General features: G+C 44.8%; 1 protein-coding gene across 1 annotated transcript; it reads right to left on the bottom strand.

Moving 5' to 3' along the window:
* Nucleotides 1-7,890: 7,890 nt before the first annotated feature.
* On the bottom strand, nt 7,891-21,766 carry PIRT (phosphoinositide interacting regulator of transient receptor potential channels). Its single transcript, XM_036223136.1, has 2 exons — nt 21,653-21,766; nt 7,891-10,458 (listed from the first exon to the last, which is right to left on the bottom strand). Exon 2 carries the CDS (start codon nt 10,309-10,311, stop codon nt 9,904-9,906), a length of 408 nt encoding a protein of 135 aa, XP_036079029.1. The 5' UTR covers nt 10,312-10,458; nt 21,653-21,766; the 3' UTR covers nt 7,891-9,903.
* Nucleotides 21,767-22,605: the final 839 nt, after the last annotated feature.

Below are 22,605 nucleotides of genomic sequence, written 5' to 3'. Positions count from 1 at the left end.
GGCACATGTGGCCACTGAGCAACTGAAATGTGGCTGGTGTGACTGAGTAACTGAATTTTTAGTTATATTTAATTTTATTTTAATTTCAATGGGAACAGGCAGTATAGCTACCATATTGGAGAGCACCACCCATTTCTTAGAAGCGCTGGGCCTTCCCTCTTTGGCTGTATCCAAACTAGCTCTCCTGCGCACCCTGGGACTCCAAAGAGGGAGCTTTGGCATGAGGATAAGAGATTCGCTTATTAACCAGGGATCAGAGTCCAGCCCTGTGGCTTACACTCTGCACTTGTGCCTGTGGGCTCTGAGAGGTTATAGGGCTCTCCCATGGTGATGAAGTCTAAGGATAGATGGATGGTTTCTCAAGGAGGAAGTTGGGAAAGTAGGAAGAGGGAACAGTGGGGAGCAGAAAGGGACCAGGGCCTTTGCTCAGACCTATCTGTAGTGGCATTTACAGAGCAAGCTGCTGCCTACCCAGTGGGAGGTTGATCCTCAGCTTCCCTGGGCATCTGTACAAGACCTTGAACACTGGGTTTTTGGGGGCTTACTTTTCTAAACCCACAAGAATTGTGGAATGTCTCTTTCCTCTTTGTCCTCAGCAAGGTTTGTTGTCACTGAGCCAAACTGCTGCTTTCACTTGCTGGAGAAGGAAGGAGCATGAGGAATGAGAATAGAAGGAAGGTCGAGGTTGGAGCAAATTACTCCCTGGTCCATTTTCCCTCTGTACTAGATTGCTCATAACCTGGGTGGGTCACTGAGTATCTCTAATTCTCAGTGTCTTCACCTGTCAAATGGAAGCAGTGTAGTTGTAAGGACAAACTGCTACTACTCTTCACTTAACAAGCATTGTGTACCACAGAGTTGTTCAATGAGAGGACATGCTAAATGTGAAGCAGAACAAATCAGCAAGGCCTGTGTCAGAGAGGTAATTATAGCGTGCTTCAAGGAAGACTTCTTGGAAATGGTGATGCATGGGCTGGGAGCCAGCTAGATGGAAAAGGGGATCCAAACAGTCCAGGCTGAGGAAGGAGCATGGGGAAAGATGCAGAGGTATGACATAGTGGGATGTACTAAGTTGTAGGTCTGGAGTGAAGGATGAGTGGCAGTGATATAGATGAGCCTGGGATAGGAGTGGGATTCCCCAGGAAGGCCTGTGTCAAATGGATAAGTGTGGATTTCATCTTGTTACAGAACAGGAGCAAGGGCAGGGCTAGGAGTGGTGGCATGATCAAAAAAGTGCTGTTGTCAAAATAGGAAGAATAGATTGGAGCAGCACAAGCCTGACGGGAGGGAGAACTGTAAGGAGGCTGGAGACCTAACCCAGGGGTATTGGGGATGGAGAAAAGGGAAAGGACCATGGGACTTATTTAGGAGAGACTGAACACAGAAGGTGTGGGAAAAGAAGGTTAGCCCAGTGTTCTGGACTGATTGTCGGTGTCACCCTCTGCTAACACTGGGGACTCACAGTAGATTTGGAGGGGCGTTGTGGAGAAACACAATGAATTTATTTTGACACTGGTTTTGTGTGAGTTGAGGGCCATTGAAATGGAGCTGTCAGGACAACCTACATTAAGATGTGTTGTTTGGAGCTTGGCACATTTTTCAACAGCATCTGCTGATTTGAGAGACACTAATTGAAGCCGGGGTTGGATGTGGGCAGTAGGGATGGCTGTGGGGTGACTGGAAAGGGTGACTCGTGCAGAGGGATAGAGGGTCGAATGGGCACAAGGAGGAAGAGGATCCCGGAAAGACCTGTGTGATGGAGGAGCAGGCAGAATAGCAGCAGAATGAGGAGGAGAGAGGCACCACCCAGCAAGACTGTAGGCCCCCTTCAGAGCAGGGTAAGTAGGAGCCACACACAAAGGAGGAGAGAGGGATGGAGTCCTCAACGCACCAGTTCCTCCCTCCTCAGAGAGGCCTCCTCAGCCCTTGCTTCTCAGAGACTCCTTCTCAGCCCTTGCTGTCTCCTTCCCTCTGCTGACCGCTCTGCCCCAGAAGGGCCTCCTGCAACTGAGGTTTCAAATAGCACCATCCCCTCCCCCATCCTCTATCCTCTCACCCTGTTTCTTAACTTCACAGCCCTCCTCATTCTCAGACACCATCAAGTCGATTTGATTATGTCCTTGTTTATGGTCTGTCTGCTCCTCCCAGTATGAAAGCTCCAGAAAGCAGGAATTTTTGTCCATTTTGTTGATTTCCTTCTCCTTAGCACCCAGTTCAGCATTCACAAGGCGCTCAATAACTACTTGTTGCATGAATGAATGAATGGAACAATGTTGTCTTTCACAGTCCATCTGGGAAAGAGCTTTGCAAGCTATTCCAGGCCTTTCCCACCCCTGGCCTCAGCCTCTGGCTGTCCGTCCCTTCCATCTCCTGCTCAGGCATGCCTCATTCTTCAGCAGCCTGTCTGGCCACACCCACCCCAGCCTGTCTCTTCTCACCAGTACCACTTTCCCGGGAGTCGGCCTCACTCCCTTTCATCCTTCTGTTGGGGTGAACCTGCCAGCGGCTGCCCTGGCCTTGACCATGCTTGGGCACACATACTTGGCACCACGCATGGGCAAACACTCTTGGCGCCATCATTAGTCTGCTTACTCTTCGCAGGCCCTGAGAGCAGCTACACGCTCTCCTCCAGGATGGGCAATTACCACAGGCTGATGCACGGAGCTATTCTTCCCTCTCCCAGTGAATGAACACCAGTAGAGTTTGGCTGCTGTCCCCAGAATTATTCACTTGGGGTTCTTACCTGAATTTGACGAGGTTGTCACCAGGATTCTAAGTGAAAATGTGCACATGTGAGTTAGTCTGGGAAGAGGCTCTCTAATAATCACAGTGATGCTGCAGGGAGAGTCTGTACTTGGTTGCAAAAATGCTGCATTTCTTTGAAAGCAGATATCTAGGGCCTACCTGACGAGTCTGTTTATGGCTTTATATGCTCAAGTGTACATTTACTGTAACTAGAGATTTAGGAATTCCTGTATTATGTCTGTTGCCTAAGATTCTATTTTCCTGTGATAAAGATAGTAATAACAATATCTGCCTTTTATGAACATCTACTGTGTTCTTTTAGCACTTTGGAAAACGATGGCAAACAACACCCTGAGCAACTACTGTGTATTATCAGCACTTTCTTTTAACCTATTTACTCCTGACAAGGACCTAATGAGGTAACTAACATTCTCACACACAACTGGAAATCTGAAATAGAAGTGTAAAAAGTCACATAGTGTAGAAAGTTAGCTTATAATCGGACTTTGAAACCAGGTCTATTTAGTGCCAAGGCCTCTGATTTTTCCATGACTGTTTTATCCAAATAAGTTGTCACTTTTCAAGCTGGATTTGACTTGGGAAACTGTGATATATGATCATAAGCAGTTTGATGGAAGGAGAAAGTGTGATGGGAAACAAGAGAAGAGTGAGTGGGAGCCAGATAAACCAAGAGGCACTGAGAGGGAGGATGTTTCAGGAGGAGAGATCAGAGCTGAGTGAAGCGCAGAGATGAGGGAGCGAGGTAGGGATGGGATCTGAAAGACGTTCCGTGGGGATTGAACTCTCTTGCTGCTAGGGATCGTGTGAGAGGAGATGAGTCCTCAAGTGGGGAACACAGACTGTGCAAACGGACAATATGGAAGGAAGAAGTTTATCGAGACTTTGCATTTGGGAAAAAGATCATCCTGGTATGGGATGCAGAATGAGTTGGAGAAGAATAAGACAGAGGGAGGAGCAGAGTTAGAGAGTGGTTAAGTAATGAAGAAGATGGATTACACAGCCTCCAGTGGAAGCAGTGACAGTGACAATGTCACTTGTATAGCTGCTGTAACAAGCAAATCCCAACATTTCAGCAGCTATGCAAAGTAGAAGTTCATTTCTAGTTTATGTACCAGTCCAAGGTGGTGTTTCTGATCTTCACAGGGCTTTCCTTACTGTCCTAGTCAGTTCAAATTGCCATAACAAAACATAACAGGCATTTATTTCTCACAGTTCTGGAGGCCGGAAATCCAAGATCAAGGCCGAAGTGCTGCAGATTGGTGTTTGACGAGGACTCTCTTCTTCAGTTGTAGATGGCTGTCTTCTCCCAGTGTGCTCACATGACACATGGGTGTGTGTAGTGGGGAGGGAGGGGGAGAGAGGGGAGGGAGGGGGAGAGAGGGGAGGGGCTTTCATGTTTCTTCCTCTTTTTATAAGAACATTAATCTCATCATGAGGAGTCCACCCTCATAAACTCATCTAAACCTGGTTACCTCCCAAAGCCCCCATGACCAAATACCATGACATTGGGGGTTAGGGTTTCAACATATGAATTTCAGAGAGACATATTCAGTCCATAATACTTACCTGGATGACTCAGAGTTAGGCTCCTGGCATATTGTGGTTCAGCACAGAGCTAGAAGAGACTGTGGAGAAGAACTTCCAACAAGACCCAGCCTAGCAGTCACATTTCACCTCTGTTTCCTTAAGCCTGGCACATGCTCACTCCTAGACACAAGGGGTTCTGGGGCATGTGGACCTGGTGGGACAGAGACTTCACTCCTCACTGTGGAGGGAAAATATGCATTTTATTAAATAATGAGTTGTCTCAGCCCTAAGAGGAATTGCCAATGTTGAGAGATGTTAAGGTGGTAGACGCTACAGACCTTGGTGATTCACTAAGGATGCTTGGGAGGCAGAGGAAGAGGGAGGAGTCAAATATGTCAGAATAAAGTCTTTGGCTGGTATCAGGCTCCTATTCTCCAAACTACAGAGTATATAGTAACTTCCCACCCCCAATTCTCTCTCCCTTTTTTTTACCTAATCATCTCACATTCAGTTGTACATACTTGTAGTCTTTCCCTATGTAAAACAATTTAGGAGAATACCCAAATCTTGCCTAGACTCCCTTATGTCATCTGTTATATTAATAATAACTACTATTCAGGGCTTACTATATAAAAGCCTTATGTGGGTTATCTCAGCTAAAGCTCAGGAGGAGGTAGGCACTTTCATTAACCCCATCTACAGTTGCGAAGTGAGAGTATGGACAAGTGAAATAGGTTGTCTAGTTCAAAGAGCTGCAGAGGCCCAGGTGAAATGCAAGCCCAGGCGGGCTTTCTCCAGAGTCTACACACTCAACCAATACAGAATGCTAGACTTTAGAGAAGTTTAAGTTGCCTTGATGGTGACAACTGTGGAACCTGAAACCTGGGAGAAAGACTGCTGAGCATCCAGGTGTCTCCTCCAACTGATGAGGCTAGTTTTATACAATCAGTTCTTTCCTACCACCCTGTCCCACCCACCCCTGTCTCAGCTCTTAAAACGGGTGGGGCAGCCTGACAGGTCACAGAGAAGGATGAGTGCCCTGTGTTAACACCACTCTTTTCCCCTTCTACCACCCATGGCGGTGGGGGAGAGGGGGAGGGGACAAGAAGTCTAGGACCTTCATGGTCATGCTGCTCTTACCACCTCCACCTCGTTTCTTTCTCAGAAACTCAGAGAATGCTTTGAGGTGGAGAACAAATAAGTTGCACTGATTTGGAACTTATTTATGATAGTCTTCGTTCCAAGTTTATCAGTTCTAAATCTAATAAAATTGTTTTTGGGCCTAGAGGAAGAAAATAACTCTTTCCCCAGACTTGTCACCTATATATGTAGGAATTATATTTGGCTACAAGTAACAGACCTCAAATAATAGACTTAATATAAGACTTTAGTTATATCTCCTGTAAGAGATGGGGTTAGGCAGTCCAGTATCTCCCTAGATGTCACCAGCATCGTAGGAGTCTTCTAACAATATGCTCTGCTCTTCTTGACAATGGGTTCCATTCTCGAGATCAGTTCATGGTTCCAAGGTGGTCCCAAGCATCAAGTCTAAATTCAAAGAAGGGAGGGCGAAGGGAAAAGCGCTTATGGCAGATGAAGAGCTTCTCTTGCCTCCACCTAATAATTTCCATATACATCTCATTGGTCTATTCTTGTCATAAGGGAGGCTGAGGAAAGTCATAATTTAGCTGGGCATACTGCTGCCTCCAATAAAACAGTCTTATCACCAGAGAAGATGGGGGAAAGGATACTGGATAGACAAGTAGTGGTCTCTGACATTTTTCTCAGAGCACCAGATTTCTGGCTTGGGCAACTTGCTGAAATAGTGGCAAATGGTTGTGTCATTCCCTGAGACAAGTGACAGAGGAGGAGGAGGATGATGAACCCCATTTTGAGGCAGATTGCATTTAAGCTGCTAGAGGTATAAAGGTGAAGGTTTTTGTGGCGTACAGATTAATGCCTCTCCCATCCAGGATATCTGGGTCCTAAAGCCAGAAACTTGTGAATAGGTTACCTTACACAGCAAAAGGGAATTTGCAAGGAGTGAATTGTGTCTCTTCCACTCTCCCAAATTCACATTAAAGTACTAACCTCCAATACCTCCGAATGTGACTGTATTTGGAGACGGGGTCTTTAAAGAGATAATTAAGTTAAAATGAGGTCATTGGGATGAAGTCTGATCCAGTTACAAGAAGAGAAGATAGGATACACACATGTACAGAGCAAAGACCATATGAAGACACAGTGAGAAGGTGGCCGGCCATCTAAGCCAAAGAGCAAGGCCCCAGAAGTTAATAGGATTTAAGACATAGAGAAGCAGAAAGGCTGGACCAGGAGAAAAAAAAAAAAAGGGCTTAGGAGAAAGAAGGAGGACAAAGAGGGCCTGGGAACTAAATTGCCACTTTTTCTTGTGCTTGCTTTCCTGAGCTTATGGGGACATTAATTGACAAGCTGACCTTGGTATAGCTGCCTGCCTCACCCTGGGCCCCTGATTCATTCTGGAAGATGCTTTTTTTCTTATCTCTTTTTTCGGTCTCAGTGCTGGATTTGTGGGGATGGAAAGAGTCAGGAGCTTCTCTTCTGTCTGCCCCATCAGCATCTCAGCATGGGGTCATCAGCCCCTATGAGGCATCTGAAGAACCATACATGAAACCCACACTGTCCCCTTTCTCCCAGATGGCTCCCTGGGGTGGCGGAAGAGGAGAACGTGTGGTGATGGGGGCAGTTTAAAAGGATAAATTTGTGGATACAGTCTTGGAATGTCTGATGAAACACAATGAAAACACAGTAGACACTGTTAAATAGAATAAGTAGAATGCTGAATTCAACATTACAACAATTGCATTAGACCTCAGATTAAATCAAACTCTCACAGACAGAATAGCTGTGGGTAGGGTAATCCAGTTAGCTGAGCACACTGGTCCTGTCCTTGGACCCACAGGCATAAAAGGAGTCATGGTGGTGATGCTTTTTTTCCCCCAGAAATGTGGCAACTGACCTGGGCTACATTCACAGATCGGGCACACCCATACCTCAGTTTTCATGTAGTAATGGTTTTTGGCAAAAGCCCCTCAGCATGATGTAATGTGTTCCTAGGCCCATATGCATATGGAGATCTCAGTGGGGTTAAGTGATGTTTGGGGATTCTTTCCTCAGACCTCTCTCCTCACTTTTCTTGCTGAGAAACTAGCTTGAGGAGCAGGGGTGTGAACAAGTGCTGTTGCAGACTACAATGTGCGTCCAGAACTTGAACACTTTCTAGTTTCATGGCAGTCCCCAAACTTCCTTCCACTGAGACATAGGTGTCAGCAACATCCACCTGGGTCCTCCTCCCACAGCTGTGCTCAGACGACAAGCATTTGGGCAGGTCAATTGAGACACAGAAGTGGGGATTGCCAATGAGCTAGCTGGAAGTTCACCCAGTTTTCTCCCACGTAAGAATCAAGGAATGTAGGAGTGATATTACAGGGCTGATATTGAATCTGCCTTCATGCTAGAGAAAGGAAATAATGACCTACAAGTCTTGTAACTTGAGGCCCTGAAACTACGATTAGTGACATAGCACTTGTTACACCCCCAGAATTTATTCTGACCACGTATGTGCAGGGGACAGATAGGACCAAGCCACGATGAATAAATGAGAGGCACGGCCATTCTGGGTGAAGCTCAAAGGCCACAGTCTCCTTGAACTCTGGCTCCTTAGGTTAGAGGGGTAGGAGATGTTCCTATGTGGTGGATATTGGCCCCCATGGAATTTCCCATAATGTAAAGAGTACAAGGTGAGGTTCTGATGCTGCATATGGAACTACCATGAAGGGTGGAGATAACCTGAAGGTCTCTTAGAGAGGCTGCCATGGTGACCAGGAGGCCAGAAGGCTGAGGAGTGAAGGGAGTCAGCTCAAGCCAGTGGTTATTACAGTGCAGGATATCTTCCTCTCACAGTTTGTTACCAAATGCTGGCCACTGGTCCTGGGGCCTGGCCTATGGCAGCATGGTGGCTAGCTTTCTCACAGATGTCCCTCCTGGCCTGTCACCTAAGGGCTTCTGGCTACTACAGAAAGCCCCAGGTTTTGGGGGCACCTACTTTATGTGTGCTTTCTTCTTGGTAGGCCTTCTGGAAACCCTCTTCCTGTTTCTCCCATACACCCTAGGAGGTCCTCTATGTACACCCTGGAGAAGCTGCACTGAGGCACTTGGGGAAGCAGGTGAGAAGGAGGCCACAAAAGAAGATAAAAGGAAACATTTTGGAGGTTAGGAAAGTTGCTATGCAGTTTTCTAATTTTATCATGGTCTCCCTTCCCTCGCCCAGTTTTTGCTTCCTGAAATACCTCTCCTTTGTCCTCTTTGAGAGCTCAATTCTTTCCTTTTGTTTCAAGTTTGGATGACACAGCCTGTGGCAATATCTTTCCTCTCCCAAGTCTGTGTTAAGGCTAGGTGCCCCATCTGAGTTCTCACACCCACCCACATTTCCCCAGTCAAGCACTTAGCACAGGTTACTTCAATGGCTTGTTGGCCTGACTGTATCTCTCACTTCAGAAAGAAAATGAGGCAGGGACCATGTCTGTCTGCTACGAACCCAAGGCCTGGCCCAAAGCAGGACACTCAATAAATGTTTGTTTGTTTGATGGGGTTGGTGCAGGGAGAGCATGAGTTGGAATTTTCAAAAGTGAATTCCATCTCTGGAAACGTACATACAGGCTATTCAAATGTGGAATTTAATAGTCCTGGTTTTGATTCTTGATGGAAGTAAAGGAGAGAGCAATCGTGTGGAATCCCTCTACAGCTCTCCATCTTGGTGTTCTAGAATCAAGTGTTAAGGCAAAGAGAAAGTTAGGGCAACGTGCAATTGTCATTGGCTAGCTGGCAAGTTCAGAGGGCAGAGTAGTCAAGGAGGAATTAGAAGGTCAAGAGGACTGCCTCTGGTATAAATAGTATATAACTGAGACTTGAACTTCCTTGGCTGGCTGACTCCCAGAGCCATGTCCAGGAATGTGCCTTCTTGGAAAGTGTCTTTTCCATCACCCTTCACCATTTACTTTTTGGAATGTTTGATACTTGTGACCTGTCTGGTGTCTTGCAATGCATCAGTATCTTGCCCACAAAGGAAGCTGGGCTGGCAAACTCAGTGGGTAAGAAGTCACCCCTTCCTCCCCTCTGTGAAGAACCTCTGTGGGTCGGTTTGGTTCTAGAAGGATGCAAATGTGGACTCCAGCTCAGGCACTCAGATATGTAAACATGAGGTTCTCCTTGGGGCACAGCCCATTCCAAGGAATTTCCCAACATGCATAGTACTTGGTAGAAAGAGTTAGATGAGTGATGCCTGGATGCATGACAGGGAATGAAAGCCATGTAAGGGGATGGCTATGGCCAGTATCTAAGGGAAGCATCAGTAATAACAAAGAATAAATGAGATACATTCAGCAATGTGCCCTAGCTGCATGGAGGGTGGAGTCTTGAGCTCTCTGCTACAGGTACGGGAAGAGGGTTTGCCTGGATCATTTTTATGGCAAGCCCCACCATCAAGGAGATGGGAGGTTGGATGTTGTTCATCAGATCTCCTTCTCCTGGTTGAGGTGGCAGGGGATGAGGGTACAGAAGATGAGGCCGCCTTCAACGATTTAAGAAGAAGGACTTGAGAGTCTGGAAGAACATTGACTTCTGTCTCTGCTTCTGTTTCTTTTTGATGATGGGTACCCACACCAGCCCACACACCAACATCATGAGTCCCAGGGACAGGAAGGCAGGCCCTATCATCTTCAAGACCTTAAAGCTTGTCTCACCCAGGTTCAGGGTGTAGGCCAAACAGGTGATAGCCACGCCGAAGAGGAGGATGGCACCACCCACGGACATGATGACGATGGGCTTGCGGTAGATTTCCCAATTACTTCTGGGAGTAGTGGTCCAGACAGACTCACTTCTGGAGCTAATGCACAGGGAGCTGGCAGTCTGGCTGGGCAGCAGGTCCTTGGATTCTGGAGACTTCTCATCGACCTCCAGCACCTTGGGAAGAGCCTCCATCGTCACAGCTCCTCGGGACTAGGCACCTGGTACCCACACAGTTAGAAGCAAGGGCTAAGCCGAAGGAATCCTCAAGCAGCCTTCCTGTTCTCAACATGCGTCAACTCCAGCCTGGCTCTCAGTGGAAGGTAATACAGAGTTTTAGTGCTGAAGCAAAAAGGAAAATTAGATGAGATCCACATAAATATGAAACCATTTGAGCTGGTATGTTTTTACTTGTAAAAGATAAATATTATCTCATATTTATTTGATATTTAAAACAGAGAACAGTGGTGCCCTTTAAGCAAATAAAATCTAGAGTTTATTGAATGCATCTTATTTTCAGACTCAATTGCTTTATAGCTGTGTGATTTTGAGTGAGTTACTTAATGTCTTGTACCTTAGTTTTCTTGCCATAAAATGAGATAATACTACTACCTATAGGCTTTTCAAAAGGGTTAAATGAGTTAAGACACATAATGCATTGGAACAACGTCTAGCATATTGCCAACACTCCATAAATGGTATCATTTGCCCATTAGAGTAGTGATACTTTATACATAAACTTGTGTGTGCATGCACACTGTGTGCCAGGCACTGCACTAAACACTTCCTTCATCAAACTGAAACCTCACAATATCCTTATGAATTAAGCATTAGTCCTATTTTACAGATGAGAAAGCTAAGGCTTGGAGAAGTGAAGCAATTTGCCATAAGGTAATAAACTACAACAGGTTGGATTTGAACCCAATGTGCTCTTCTTTTAAAACACCAGGCTATGTATGGGCCAGACAACATCTTTTAGTGCAGCCTGAGATTTTATACGCTTTGTAACATAGGACAGTGATGCCTCAGGTTCAGAGTGTGATCTTCTAATATCTAAATGCCCCTTTCCCCACTCCACCACATAAATTACATCAGATTCCCACCTTCCCATTCTTAGGCCTGGAAGTGTACAGAGTCAAGCCCAACCGTCTATTCCAGTTTCTCATCTAGAGCCTCTCTGTGTACCTCTCAGTCACCAGAGTGGTCTCATCCCCTGGTCCCCACACGGGGGAAGCAGATGGTCGCCTGTACGGAACAATTTCAGACCTGCTGATTGGTACTACTTCTTTGCCAAATAGTCTACCGAAGCCTTGCTGGCTCAAAAGCTTTTAAGGTGGGCTTAAAATCTTACTTTCTGTAATTGAAAATGTAGGTTCAAGTGCAAACGCCTACATATTTGCAATAAGGCAATAAGAGGTGAATGACTGATTTTAGGTACTTTCTTGATATTAGATACTTTATCTGTGTGAGAGGAAATGGAGACCAGGAGAGCCCAGATCATCACCCTAACTCATCTTTGCATTATTTCCAAAGGGTCTAGGACAGTGCTCTGTGCACTAGAGATCCTGCATAGCTTTAATTGAATGAGTAAGTAAATGAATAGCTTTTCTTTCCCCTCCCTCTTCCACATCATCCCTCCTTTTCTCCTTCTCTCTCCCCCTCCCTCCCTCCTTCCCTCCCTCCCTCCCTCCCTCCTTCCCTTCCACTGGTCACTAACAGTATATCCAGCTCTCTTTACAACAGTGCTTATACACTGCTTATACTGTTCTTCCTAGTAGGAGCCTAGTGCCTCCCCTGTGTAAGCTCAGGTAGTCACTGCTCTTTGGGACCATGCTGGCCACTCTCTCCTGTTTCCTGAATCCACAAACTCTCTCACTTTTTTTCTGTAGGGCCCGTGCCTGCCTATGACAACTTTTCTCAAGCCTTGCTCTCTCAAGCCTCTGTCTTTCTCTCTCATCTGATTAACTGCCTTTGGTCCTTGGCTTGCACTCCCTTTCTTCCTCCAGGTTTTCCAGGCTCTTCCTCTGGCCTCTTCTTTCATGTTTCCTGTCAGGCTACCTCAAGCCTCACTCGAATAAGCATTTACTAATATCTTTCTTGTGAGTAAGAATGACAATTTGTTGGGAAAGAAGGTAGCCTATTCTTCCCAGTCACATTGGATCCCCCCCCCCCCCGCCACCTCTACTCACCCCAAATAGAGTGAAGGCCAGACTCAAATATAGAGAAGAGGTGCATTTTTGGAACTGTGGTGCTAGCACTGAAAGAAAGATAGCTTGGGACAAAGATGATGATGTCTGGAGCTGGTGGCTCCCAAGCCCCGACCCTGTGGAACCTGCTGTTTCTTCTTTGCCAAGGGAGGGCCCTTTAGTGAATGATTTCTCTTTCAACACTTGCTACAATGGTAATTTCAAACTGATCCCTTTAACCCTCACTCCCTGCATACCTCACAGCAGCTCAGGCTTCAACCCCTGGACTGGTGTTCCCACTCTCACCGAAGCATAATGCTCCCACTTTCTAGAAGAGCATTTTCACAGCCGTCCCCTTTGACAGCGGGGAAATAGGAATTGTTACATTGCCATGCTTTTAGAATGTAGATATTCATGTTTATATATACTCATCCAGAAAGAAGACATTTGAATCTCTGTTTCCAAAAACTGAAAAATATGATGGATGTGCTTTGTAAGTTTAGGCACCAGGTGTTCACTTCTCTTTTGATCCTGTGGTGTATTTCATAAGCTAAATAGTTATTTTAAAGTGACCTTTTTCCCTGTGGGCTAGGGTTAGGGGAGGGATCATAAAATGCATTATGAAACCCTAGCTGGAAAGTTTGTGTTGTTACTGCAACCGTTTTCTTAGATGGACATTCTGACATCTTCAGTAGGATTTTCAAATTGGGTAGCCATTTTCACTTCTTTGTGGTAAAGATTAGGGGCAGAAGGACTCGTGGCCTTCAGATGCTGGAGATATTGTGATGGAGAAGTAGGAGTGCCGCAGATCTCAGTTATGTCAGAGGAGAGCAGGTCTAGAAGAGGAAGAACCTGCTTCTGTGAGAGCCACCCTCTGGATGTAAGGTGGCCATCAGGTCATGGAAGCGGGACCACTGCCAGAAATAATGAATTCCTGGACTCCAAAAGAGGGAGATGAGACTAACTGGGCCATACCAGGAGCACCTCACCCACGCTCTTTGGATCTGAGAGGATGTCATTCATTTATTCCCATTTTTGAGGGCAGAGCCTGGGCTCAGGGAGAGTGGTGGAAGTACCCCCACTTCCTATGTGGCTGCGCTGGGACTCATGCCAAGGTCTTTGGACTTAAAGCTCCTTGCACTAGACCATACTGATCCAGATGAGTCCTGAGGGTCTTTCAACTATGAGAACGTCCGAGTTTTTCATTTTGGGGCTTTATTCTGCAGTAAAATAACCTTTTACTGAATACGAAATGGCATAGACCAGTAATTGTGTAGTAGCTCACTATAAAACAGAGAAATAAGAACACTTATAAGTTTTTCATAATTACATTTATTTAATTCTAAAGAATATTTTTACTCTGAAATTATGTTCTTGTTTGGCATTGAAATATTCTTTATTTTATGAAATGACAGTGGTGGAAGATGATCATTGGTTTTGTCAGTATCTGTACTTCCTAAGATAAAGGGTTGGCCATCCTGCCTAGATGTCTGTCTATCTACAATCTAGCTATCATCTCTATCTATCTGTCTTTCTATCTATCTATCATCCAAATTATAATAGCCCATGAAATCCCAAGGAAAGGGAACCTTTATTTTAGTTGATGTACTAAAGAATTGGGGTGGGTCCTTGGGATAGTGAGTGGCAGGCCGGGTCAGGCTGTGAAATAAATACTGTACTGGGAAGAATCATTCCTTCACAGTTCGAGCAAGTCACAAAACTTACTTGTAGTGCCTGTATGTGACTGAAAGATCCAGGTCTTTGATATCAGAAGGACTGCTATTTGAACCCAGTTTGCTTCCTCCAAACTCTGGGACCTTGAGCAGGTTACTTAACTCCCCTTGAGACTTACTAGTTCCATCTATAAAATACTAATGATGGAGTATCTGCCTCATAGGGTTGTGGCAACTCTCAAATTTCACAAAACATTACTGCATCATGTGACACATAAGAATTCAAGCAATGTCCCTGATAGCCATTATACATTATAATTGTTTTCTTTTATGGTCTTTTTTTTTTTTTTTTTTTTTTTTTTTTTTTTTTTTTGCCATTTGTGGAATGAAGAAGTTGTATTGAAGGACTGGACTTCTAAACTACTTTAAATAAGTCCATAGGCAGTGAATCAAGCTTGAATTCCGAGATTCCAGGTTTTCTGAAAATCGCCAACTCAGGGGCAGTATGAGTTTTACATTATTTTATTAAAGTCCTAGAAGATTTTATTCTTTTGCCGATACTAAGGTTTCTCAACAGTAGCACTATTGATATTTTGGGCCCAATAACTCTTTGTTATAGGGGCTGTCCTATGCATTATAGGCTATTTAGTAACTTTCCTGGCCACTGGATACAAGTAGTACTTCCCCCCCTTCTATAATCAAAAATGTCTCCAGACATTGCCAAATGTCCCCCGGGGGGCAAAATTGATTTGGTGGAAAATCACTGCTGCCTGTTGGCCTTTCCCTCCCCTCTAACTTGCAAACTGCCTCAAGGCCAAGGCTTAGTTTACTCCCCTTCCACCCAATAGTGTCCAATGGTACACCACCTGGCACTTAGCAGGTGCTCAAATGATTTAGCCCCAGTGCTACAGCTCTGTAAGGGACCTGGCAACACCCGGGGAGCTGGGCCAGTGAGAAGAGCCACACTTTCAGGTTTGGATTAAGTTTCTGGAGGTTTGGTTTGAATGTCTCAAAGTGTTCCTCACTCCCTGTATTGGGTTGAATTGTCCACCCAGTGCTTCAGAATATGACTTTATTTGGAATAAAGGTCTTTGCAGACATAATTAAGGTAAGGGTCTCCAGGTGAGAGACAGGCAAAGGCCAGAGACCTTGGGCCTCTTGGACTAAAGACAGATTTGAATGGTGGCTCAATTTTTAGGACAGCTATTTGAGAAGGGAGAATAGTTCCTTCTCCCCTAGGGGTCATGTTTGGAATGTCAGGAAGCAGTTTTAGTGGGTGGAACTTATTTGTAGCACACAATTCAGAATGCACTGGCCACAGGCTGGCACCTTGGTCTAAGACTATGCAGCAATGAGAAGGAAAGAATGACAACCCACTCGTGAAAACATACATGAATCTTCAAACAGGACGCTTACCAAGAGAAGCCAGACACATTTCTATTTACATAAAATTTCACTTACATAAAAAAGAGATTTCATTTACATAAAATTTAAAAACCTATGAGATGATTGATGCTATTAGGGGTTAAGATAGTAGTTACCTTTGGTAGGTAGTATCTGAAAACACAGGGCATGGTGGAGATTTTTGGGGTGCTGGTAATGTTCTGACTTTTGATTTGGCTACAGCTGGTGACATGGGTGTGTACTATTTGAGCTGTATACTTATTATATGACTACTTTCCTGTGTGTATGTTAAACATCAATAAAATGTTTAAACAAAGATAATGAAAAGATATAATTAAATACAATATGTTCCTTTTTTTGGATCTGACTAGAACAAACCAATTGTTCAAAGACATTGTGGGATAATTTTAGGAAAGTTTGAATATGGATTGGGTATTAGATGACATTAAGAATTTAAAATTTGTGTTTGGTCTGATGATGATGTTGTCGATACATAAGAAAACATCGTTATAGATATCGAGATGCATCTTGAAATAACATACAGAGATGAAATGTTGTGATGCCATGATTACATGAAAAATTAAACTTTAAATCAAATATGAAAAAAATAATAAAAAATAATGAAATCTAATTGATGGATGTATGGCAGTTCATTACTTTTATACATGTTTGCAAATGTTTATATCAAAGGAGAGGCTGAATATTCAGGTAGACAATGGCCTGCCAATATATAAAAATAGAACTCTGACCCACAATATGCAGCAACCAGCCCAAGAAACCAAACCCTACTTCTACAGTTACCAGAGCAGAAGCCAGCCTACTATTTATAAGTCAGAGTTGTAGGAAATCAGACTGCTAGCTCTAGCAACCAGCCTAGCAAGCCAAACAATAACCAAGGACAATCAATTTTTGACAAATACACCAAAATAATTCAATGGGGAAAGGAAAGTTCTTTCGACATATGCTGCCAGAAATACTGGATAGTCATATGAGTAAAAGTGAGGCTTGACCTCACCTCATACCATCAATAAATATTAATTCAAGATGCATCATGGACATAACTTGAACATAAATGCTAAAACTATAAAGCTTTCAGGAGGAAACAGAAGAATATTTTTGTGATGTACAGGCAGGCAGAATTTCTTAGACAAGACAGAGAAGGAAATAATCAAGAAAGAAAAAAAAACAGAGTTCATCATAATTGAAGACTTCTTATTAAAAGTACTAAGAAGAAAATAGGCAAGCTATGCACTGGGAGAAAAATTTTGCAAAATACATATTTGTTAAAGGATTTGTATATGGAATATATAAGAATTACTACATTTTATTAATGAAAACACAAATAACCCAATTTCTTTTTTTTTTCTTTTTACAGAAGAAAGGAATGGCTTTATTAGAAAGGGAAATAAAGCAACAGTACACTTCCAGACTTGGAAGTGGGCCAAGCAAGAAACAAGTGGCTCAAAAGGCTCAAGGGCTCAATGGGGGAAAAGCTGAATTTCGAAAATGGGCAAAAGATTTGGACGAACCCATTTCAAAGGAAGACAAATGAACAAGAAACCCGTGAGAAAGTGCTTGACAATGATATTCAACAGAAAGATGCAAATTAAAACCACAATAAGATACACCCATACATTCACTGGAATGGTTTAAAATTTAAAATTTCACAATACCAAATGTTGGTGAGACATGTAACAGGCAGAGCTCTTACACTGTTGGTGGGAATGTAAAACGGCACTTCCACTTTGGGAAAAGGTTTGATAGTTTCTTATGAAGTTAAACATACACCTGCTCTTTAATTCAACAATGCCACTCCTAGGAATTTTTTGTCCAAGAGAAGTGGAAATGTATGTTCACAAAATACTTGTTTAAGAATATTCATAACAGCTTTATCTATAATAGTTCAAACCAGAAAACAACCCAAATGTCCATGAGCAGAAGAAAAAATAAAGAGCATAATAGAATACTCCTAAGCAACAAAAATAAACTAACTTCTAATACACACACATTGCGCGGATGAGTCTCACAGATTGCTGGGTAAAAGAAGTCAGACTTACAGGAGTATATATATATATTGTATGTTTCTGTTTATTTGACATTTTAGAAACTTCTAAAAAAAATCCAAGGTGACGAAACTCAAAACAGTGGTTGTAAATGTGGGAAGGAGCTCACTGGGATTTTTGGGCATGGATGAAAACATTCTATCTAGTGGTATTGATGTGGGACACATGAGGGGATCCATTTGTCAATATGGTATGCTAAAATTTATGCATTTCCATGTATATAAGTTACACTCCAGGAAAAACAACTGTGAAAGTCTTAACCATTGAGTGGGCCAGGGTGGGAAGCAGGTAGATGTGTAGCTAAACCAGGGATGGCAGTATGTTGATGATGGTTGAAGCTGTATGATCAAACATGGGACCAGGGTAGGGGTGCGGGCAGGAAACATATTACCCAAGACAAGGAAAGTAGAGGTGTGGGTAAAACTGAGGTGGCCCCAGAATAGGGTAGAGATATTGATTAAAGGGAACTCTGTGAGGTGAGTCATGTGGCTCTTATGTGAAAGACTGTGTAACTAATTCCAAGTGGAGTTGATCCTGAAAGGAAGTGAAGGTGCTTCTTGCAGAAATTGGGAACTGAGGACAGGAGATGGGGCTGGGGCTGGGGCTAGGGGTGGGAATAGGGATGGGGATGGGGATAGGGATGGGAATGGGGCTGGGGCTGGGAATAGGGATGGGGAATAGGGATGGGGCTGGAGCTGGGGATGGAAATGGAGAAAGGGAGGGAGGGAGGCAGAGTGGGAGCGAGAAGGGACAAGAATAACAAGAGTTTCATCTTTTTCACCTTATATTTGGAAAGATACCATCCTTGAAGGAAAATAGAGACTTTCAGGAAGCCAGTGTGACCCTGGACAAAGCAAAGACTGGATTGGGTTAGTGAAACACTGCATCTGAAGGGAGGGACCCAAGGGACTGTCTCTTAATCTTGTTAGCACTGGTCTACTTATCTACCAGGTACTTTTAATTGCGCACATACTTGGAGACCCTGCCTACATATATCATTTCAGTGTTTGACTGTTGATCTTTCATCCCCATGTTGCTAAACAGCTCTCAATTAACAGTGCTCGCTGACATTGCAACAGTTTTCAAGCAACTCCTGTGTGCCATCCTCTGCTAGATAGGGAGTTACAGATGAATAAGACAATGTATCTCTCCACAGAGGAGCTCGAGTCACCCACACTTTCTAGCTCAGTGCACACATTCACTCACTCAGTGGCATCTCTAAGAAATGAGGTGAGAACTAACAGGGAGATTTTGGCTTTTTCTCACACACTCATATGTTCATCTCCCATCATAGGATTTGGTGGTGTATGGGGAGTATGCAAGCTAGTGGGCAACAATGAATATCCAAGATAATAAGGACCAAATACTTTTCCCTCTGGTAGATTCTTGAGTGTTTGAAATGCACCATTTAATGAGCGTGGCAATTGAAAATGAAGTTAGTGAATTATTGCCCTGGAGGTGACCAGATAGGTGTCTGTACTTATAGGATCAGAAGTTCTTCATTCCCTCCCAGATTCCTGGAGAAGCTGGGCTTTCTCAACTTTCTATGCTCTTTGAAAAGTAGCTCAGCACTATGCTGAAGTTAGGGACTCAGTGAATACTTATTAACTGATTCAATAAATAGGGAGCTATGGCAGGAGCGTTTATTACTACAACTGTCAAGTTACCATTCCTGCTTCTTTACATACAACTGTTGTCAACAATACACAGTTTTGTTTTTAGAGTGAGAATAGTAGGATGGGACTAGCTAACCAGGGGGCATGAAAGGAAGCTGTAAGAAGGCAGGGGGACCTGCTAACCAGCTCCCTCCTCCTTCCCTCCTTGACCTCTAATGGAAGGATGCCTTGCCAAGACTGGCTGATGTTTTTAAAGTCCCCAAGGCATCCTGAACAGCTTTTCCGAAGCAGAAAAAAAAGTGTGTTGGGAGGGTTGACACTTTTCATACAATAATAATAACTGCCATTTATCGGACTCATTGTGTTCTGGGAACCATGCTGCATGCTTTATCTGTATTGCCTCATCTAACCTTCTGGACCAGGCACTGAGGAAGGGATGCATAGTACCCCATTTTTCAGGTGAGGAAACAGAGGATCAGAGAGGTGAAGTGACTTGCCCAAAGTTACTCAGCAAGTACGTATCGAGCCAGAATCTGAAGGGGAGTTTTGGAGCCCATTTGTTCCAGTCTATCCTGCTCCCCTTTGGGACAGTTTTGATTTTCTTTTCAAACTGGGGAAAAGCGAATGGAGAGGACACATAAAATGGGGCAGTGAATGGAACTGCAGTAATAGCTGTTTTGGGTTAGGCCCAGAACTGCTGGGTGGAGCTGCTGAGCTTGTGGGGCCTGAAGCTGGGGACCCCGGAGCCAGCACCAGCAGAGCAGCAAAAGGCCTGTGACAGAGCGGCCACAAAGTCCCCACCACCATCATCCAGTGGAGCAGAAAATGCCTGGTGCATGCAACCTTCTTCGTGCGGAGCGTCTCTTTTAATCCTCAGAGCTGTAAGAGGCTGGTACTCTCACTATCATTCTCATTTTACAGATGATAAAACTGAGGCTCAGAGCTGCTGGACCCCAAATCCTGGTCTTTTATATAGCATACCTACTGTGCTTTCTCAAGGATGGAGTCCTGCCTTTTCCCCTCTCGTTTTCTTCACTACTCTCCTTCCTGGTCTCCTGCCACCCCTATACCTGCACTTCTTTACCTCAGCACTCATTCCCAAGTCTCCCTTGACTGTGATGAAAAGCCATCAGTATTAATAGGTTGGCAGGTTTAGCTGACAAGATGCCAGTTAAATTTGTATTTCAGATGAATAACGAAGACGTTTTTGTACAAGAATCTTCAAATATTGCATGGGACATATTTATTTTAAAATGTATTTTTTCTTTATGAGAAATTGGATTTAACTGGCATCCTTGTAATATATCTGGCAACCCTGATATTATAAGAAGTCCCTCTGCACTTGGGCCTGGCATTATCTACCCCTTCCCAAGCTTCTCTTTCTTGATAGGAGCTAGACTATTCTGGGAATTGCAAGGACTGAAAGCAAAGGAGAGAGAGGGCACACACTGCTTTAGCATGAGGAGGCTGGGCCCCAGAGAACAGGGTCAGCTGAAGGGAGAAGAGGGGAGGGCAGGCCACAAAATGCGAATGGTGGAAATAACATGATTCATTATTCCTGAGAAAGACCAAGGTGTTCGTTTGTTTGTTTGTTTTTAATTCTTGAGTTGCGGAGGGTCTTGCTATTTGCCCAGTGGCGTCCCCACAGCACTCCGCCCAGCTGTCAATGCTAGTTGCTGCCCTCCCCTCAACAGGACATTCAGTTGGTGACTGCTACCCTCTGATAAGGTCAGTGGGGCCCAGCGCCTGAGCTGATAAAGTAGAGGCCAGAGCATTTCTGAATATGTTGCTGCTGTCACCACGGCACAGTCACAATCTGTCACCTGCTCACAGAGCTTCTAGGAAGGGAAATTCTCCCCTGGACAGTGCCACTCACCTCTGTGTTTGGGCCACACAGCCGGTGCCCAGGCCCTGCCCAGTAATAAGGTGGAAAAGTAGCTCAGGTGGTAACGTCTGCTTTACCTAGGTGTATGGTCCCTGTAGCACATGTTTGCCCCACGTATTTTTACCATATTTCCACGTGCCTGTCTTGCTTCCCCTTTCTAAGATGAAGACTGCCCCAGGAGCATGCTACGCTTTGTTTTCCTGACACCTGCCCAGGGTGCCTGCCACACCTGCATCAGGGAGAGATGGGCAGATGCTGAGGTTTGACATGGGATGCCCAGGAGCACACTCTGGGCACTCCATGATTTGAGAGCAGCCTTGCACTTCACTCTCTGGCAATTTTGCTTCTGCCTCTGCCCTGGTTTGCAAGTGTGGTCCCTGCCCTGCCCTTCCCCTCAATGCCTACCAAGGGTGAAGGCTGGATGCTACACACACACAGCTTCCCCTCTCCCAGGTGCATAGCAGGGGCAGCCCTCTTCTCTCCTGCCACCACTTTCTGCCAGGATTTTCACTGAGCAGTCCTCTCCTGCCTGTTGGCAGCTGGTTCACTCCCTCCCAAGTTATAGCCCCCTTTCCTTAGCCTGTCATTCACATTTGCCTTTCAACTCCAGATCAAAGACTCAACACACTCTAAAGCAAAGTTAAAACAAGCTTGTTCCTCCAGGGAAACAGAAGGAAGGGAAGAGGGGATTGATCCCCTCCTTACTTACTGTCCTGATGTCCCAGGGGGAAGATGGGGGACCTGGGAATCACACACAGCTTGCATAGGAAGGAAGCCGGCAATGAGTTTCTGTTCAAGTTCTTCATCCCAGTTAAAGAAAGCCTCCCTGGCCCCATCCAGGAGCTGGTGCGGGAGGATACCAGCCACTGAGCAGGCTCCAGCCAGGATGAGCTCACCAGGATATGGGCTAATGGGTTAACCCTTTGCAGGCTTCTGGTGCAGGCACTCCTAATGTGGCTCTGTCTCATCTCTGCTCAGCCACTATTAGATGAATCTTGTGAAAAATTAATGAAGCTTCTCTGCAATCTGTCTTCAAGTTTTGGTGGAATGTGCGTTAGGTTGGTGACTGGGCAGGGCTGCTTCCTTCATCTGACCCAGGCTCAGGAACCAGGAGACCTGGAGTTTCTGGGTTGGTGGAATGTGTGATCGTGATGGGTTACCAGAGAGTGGATTGTTCAGGTGCTATGCTAACTCTGTCCAGTTCAAGCCTTGACAACAAGATTTGGGAGCTCCGTTTGTTTTAGATGTGGGAGAGGGCATGTGTAGACTTATTTAACACTCTCGGTTGTAAGATGGCAACATCTGGGAATCTCCCAATGCCTACGGGTGGGCACCACATGTGAAAAATGCCTGGAGCCCACAGCAGAAGGTAAGATGAGCGCAAAGGCTCCCCCACCCCCACCTCCCTCCACCCCGGCCCAGACATCTCTGAACTGGGGCCAAGGGAGCATGCCCACTCTTGCTTCTCCCATCTTTCCTGATTATGCCCCTGTGGCTTTTCATATTATGGTGATAAGAAGAGAATAACGGAAATCACTGCACTGGTGGAGAAGAGGTTTTTGCCTCGTAAACAGTTGGCTATCAAACCGTGCTTGCAGAGACTGGATGTGATGTGTTCAGTTGCCCATTCTCAAGATGCTGAGGGGTACCCTGAAGCCAACA

This window comes from Rousettus aegyptiacus, unplaced genomic scaffold (assembly GCF_014176215.1).
Source record: "Rousettus aegyptiacus isolate mRouAeg1 unplaced genomic scaffold, mRouAeg1.p scaffold_m13_p_6, whole genome shotgun sequence".
Taxonomy (NCBI): Eukaryota; Metazoa; Chordata; class Mammalia; order Chiroptera; family Pteropodidae; genus Rousettus; species Rousettus aegyptiacus.
The sequence above is the reverse complement of the archived record's forward strand: the minus strand, read 5'-3'. Positions and strand labels throughout refer to the sequence as shown.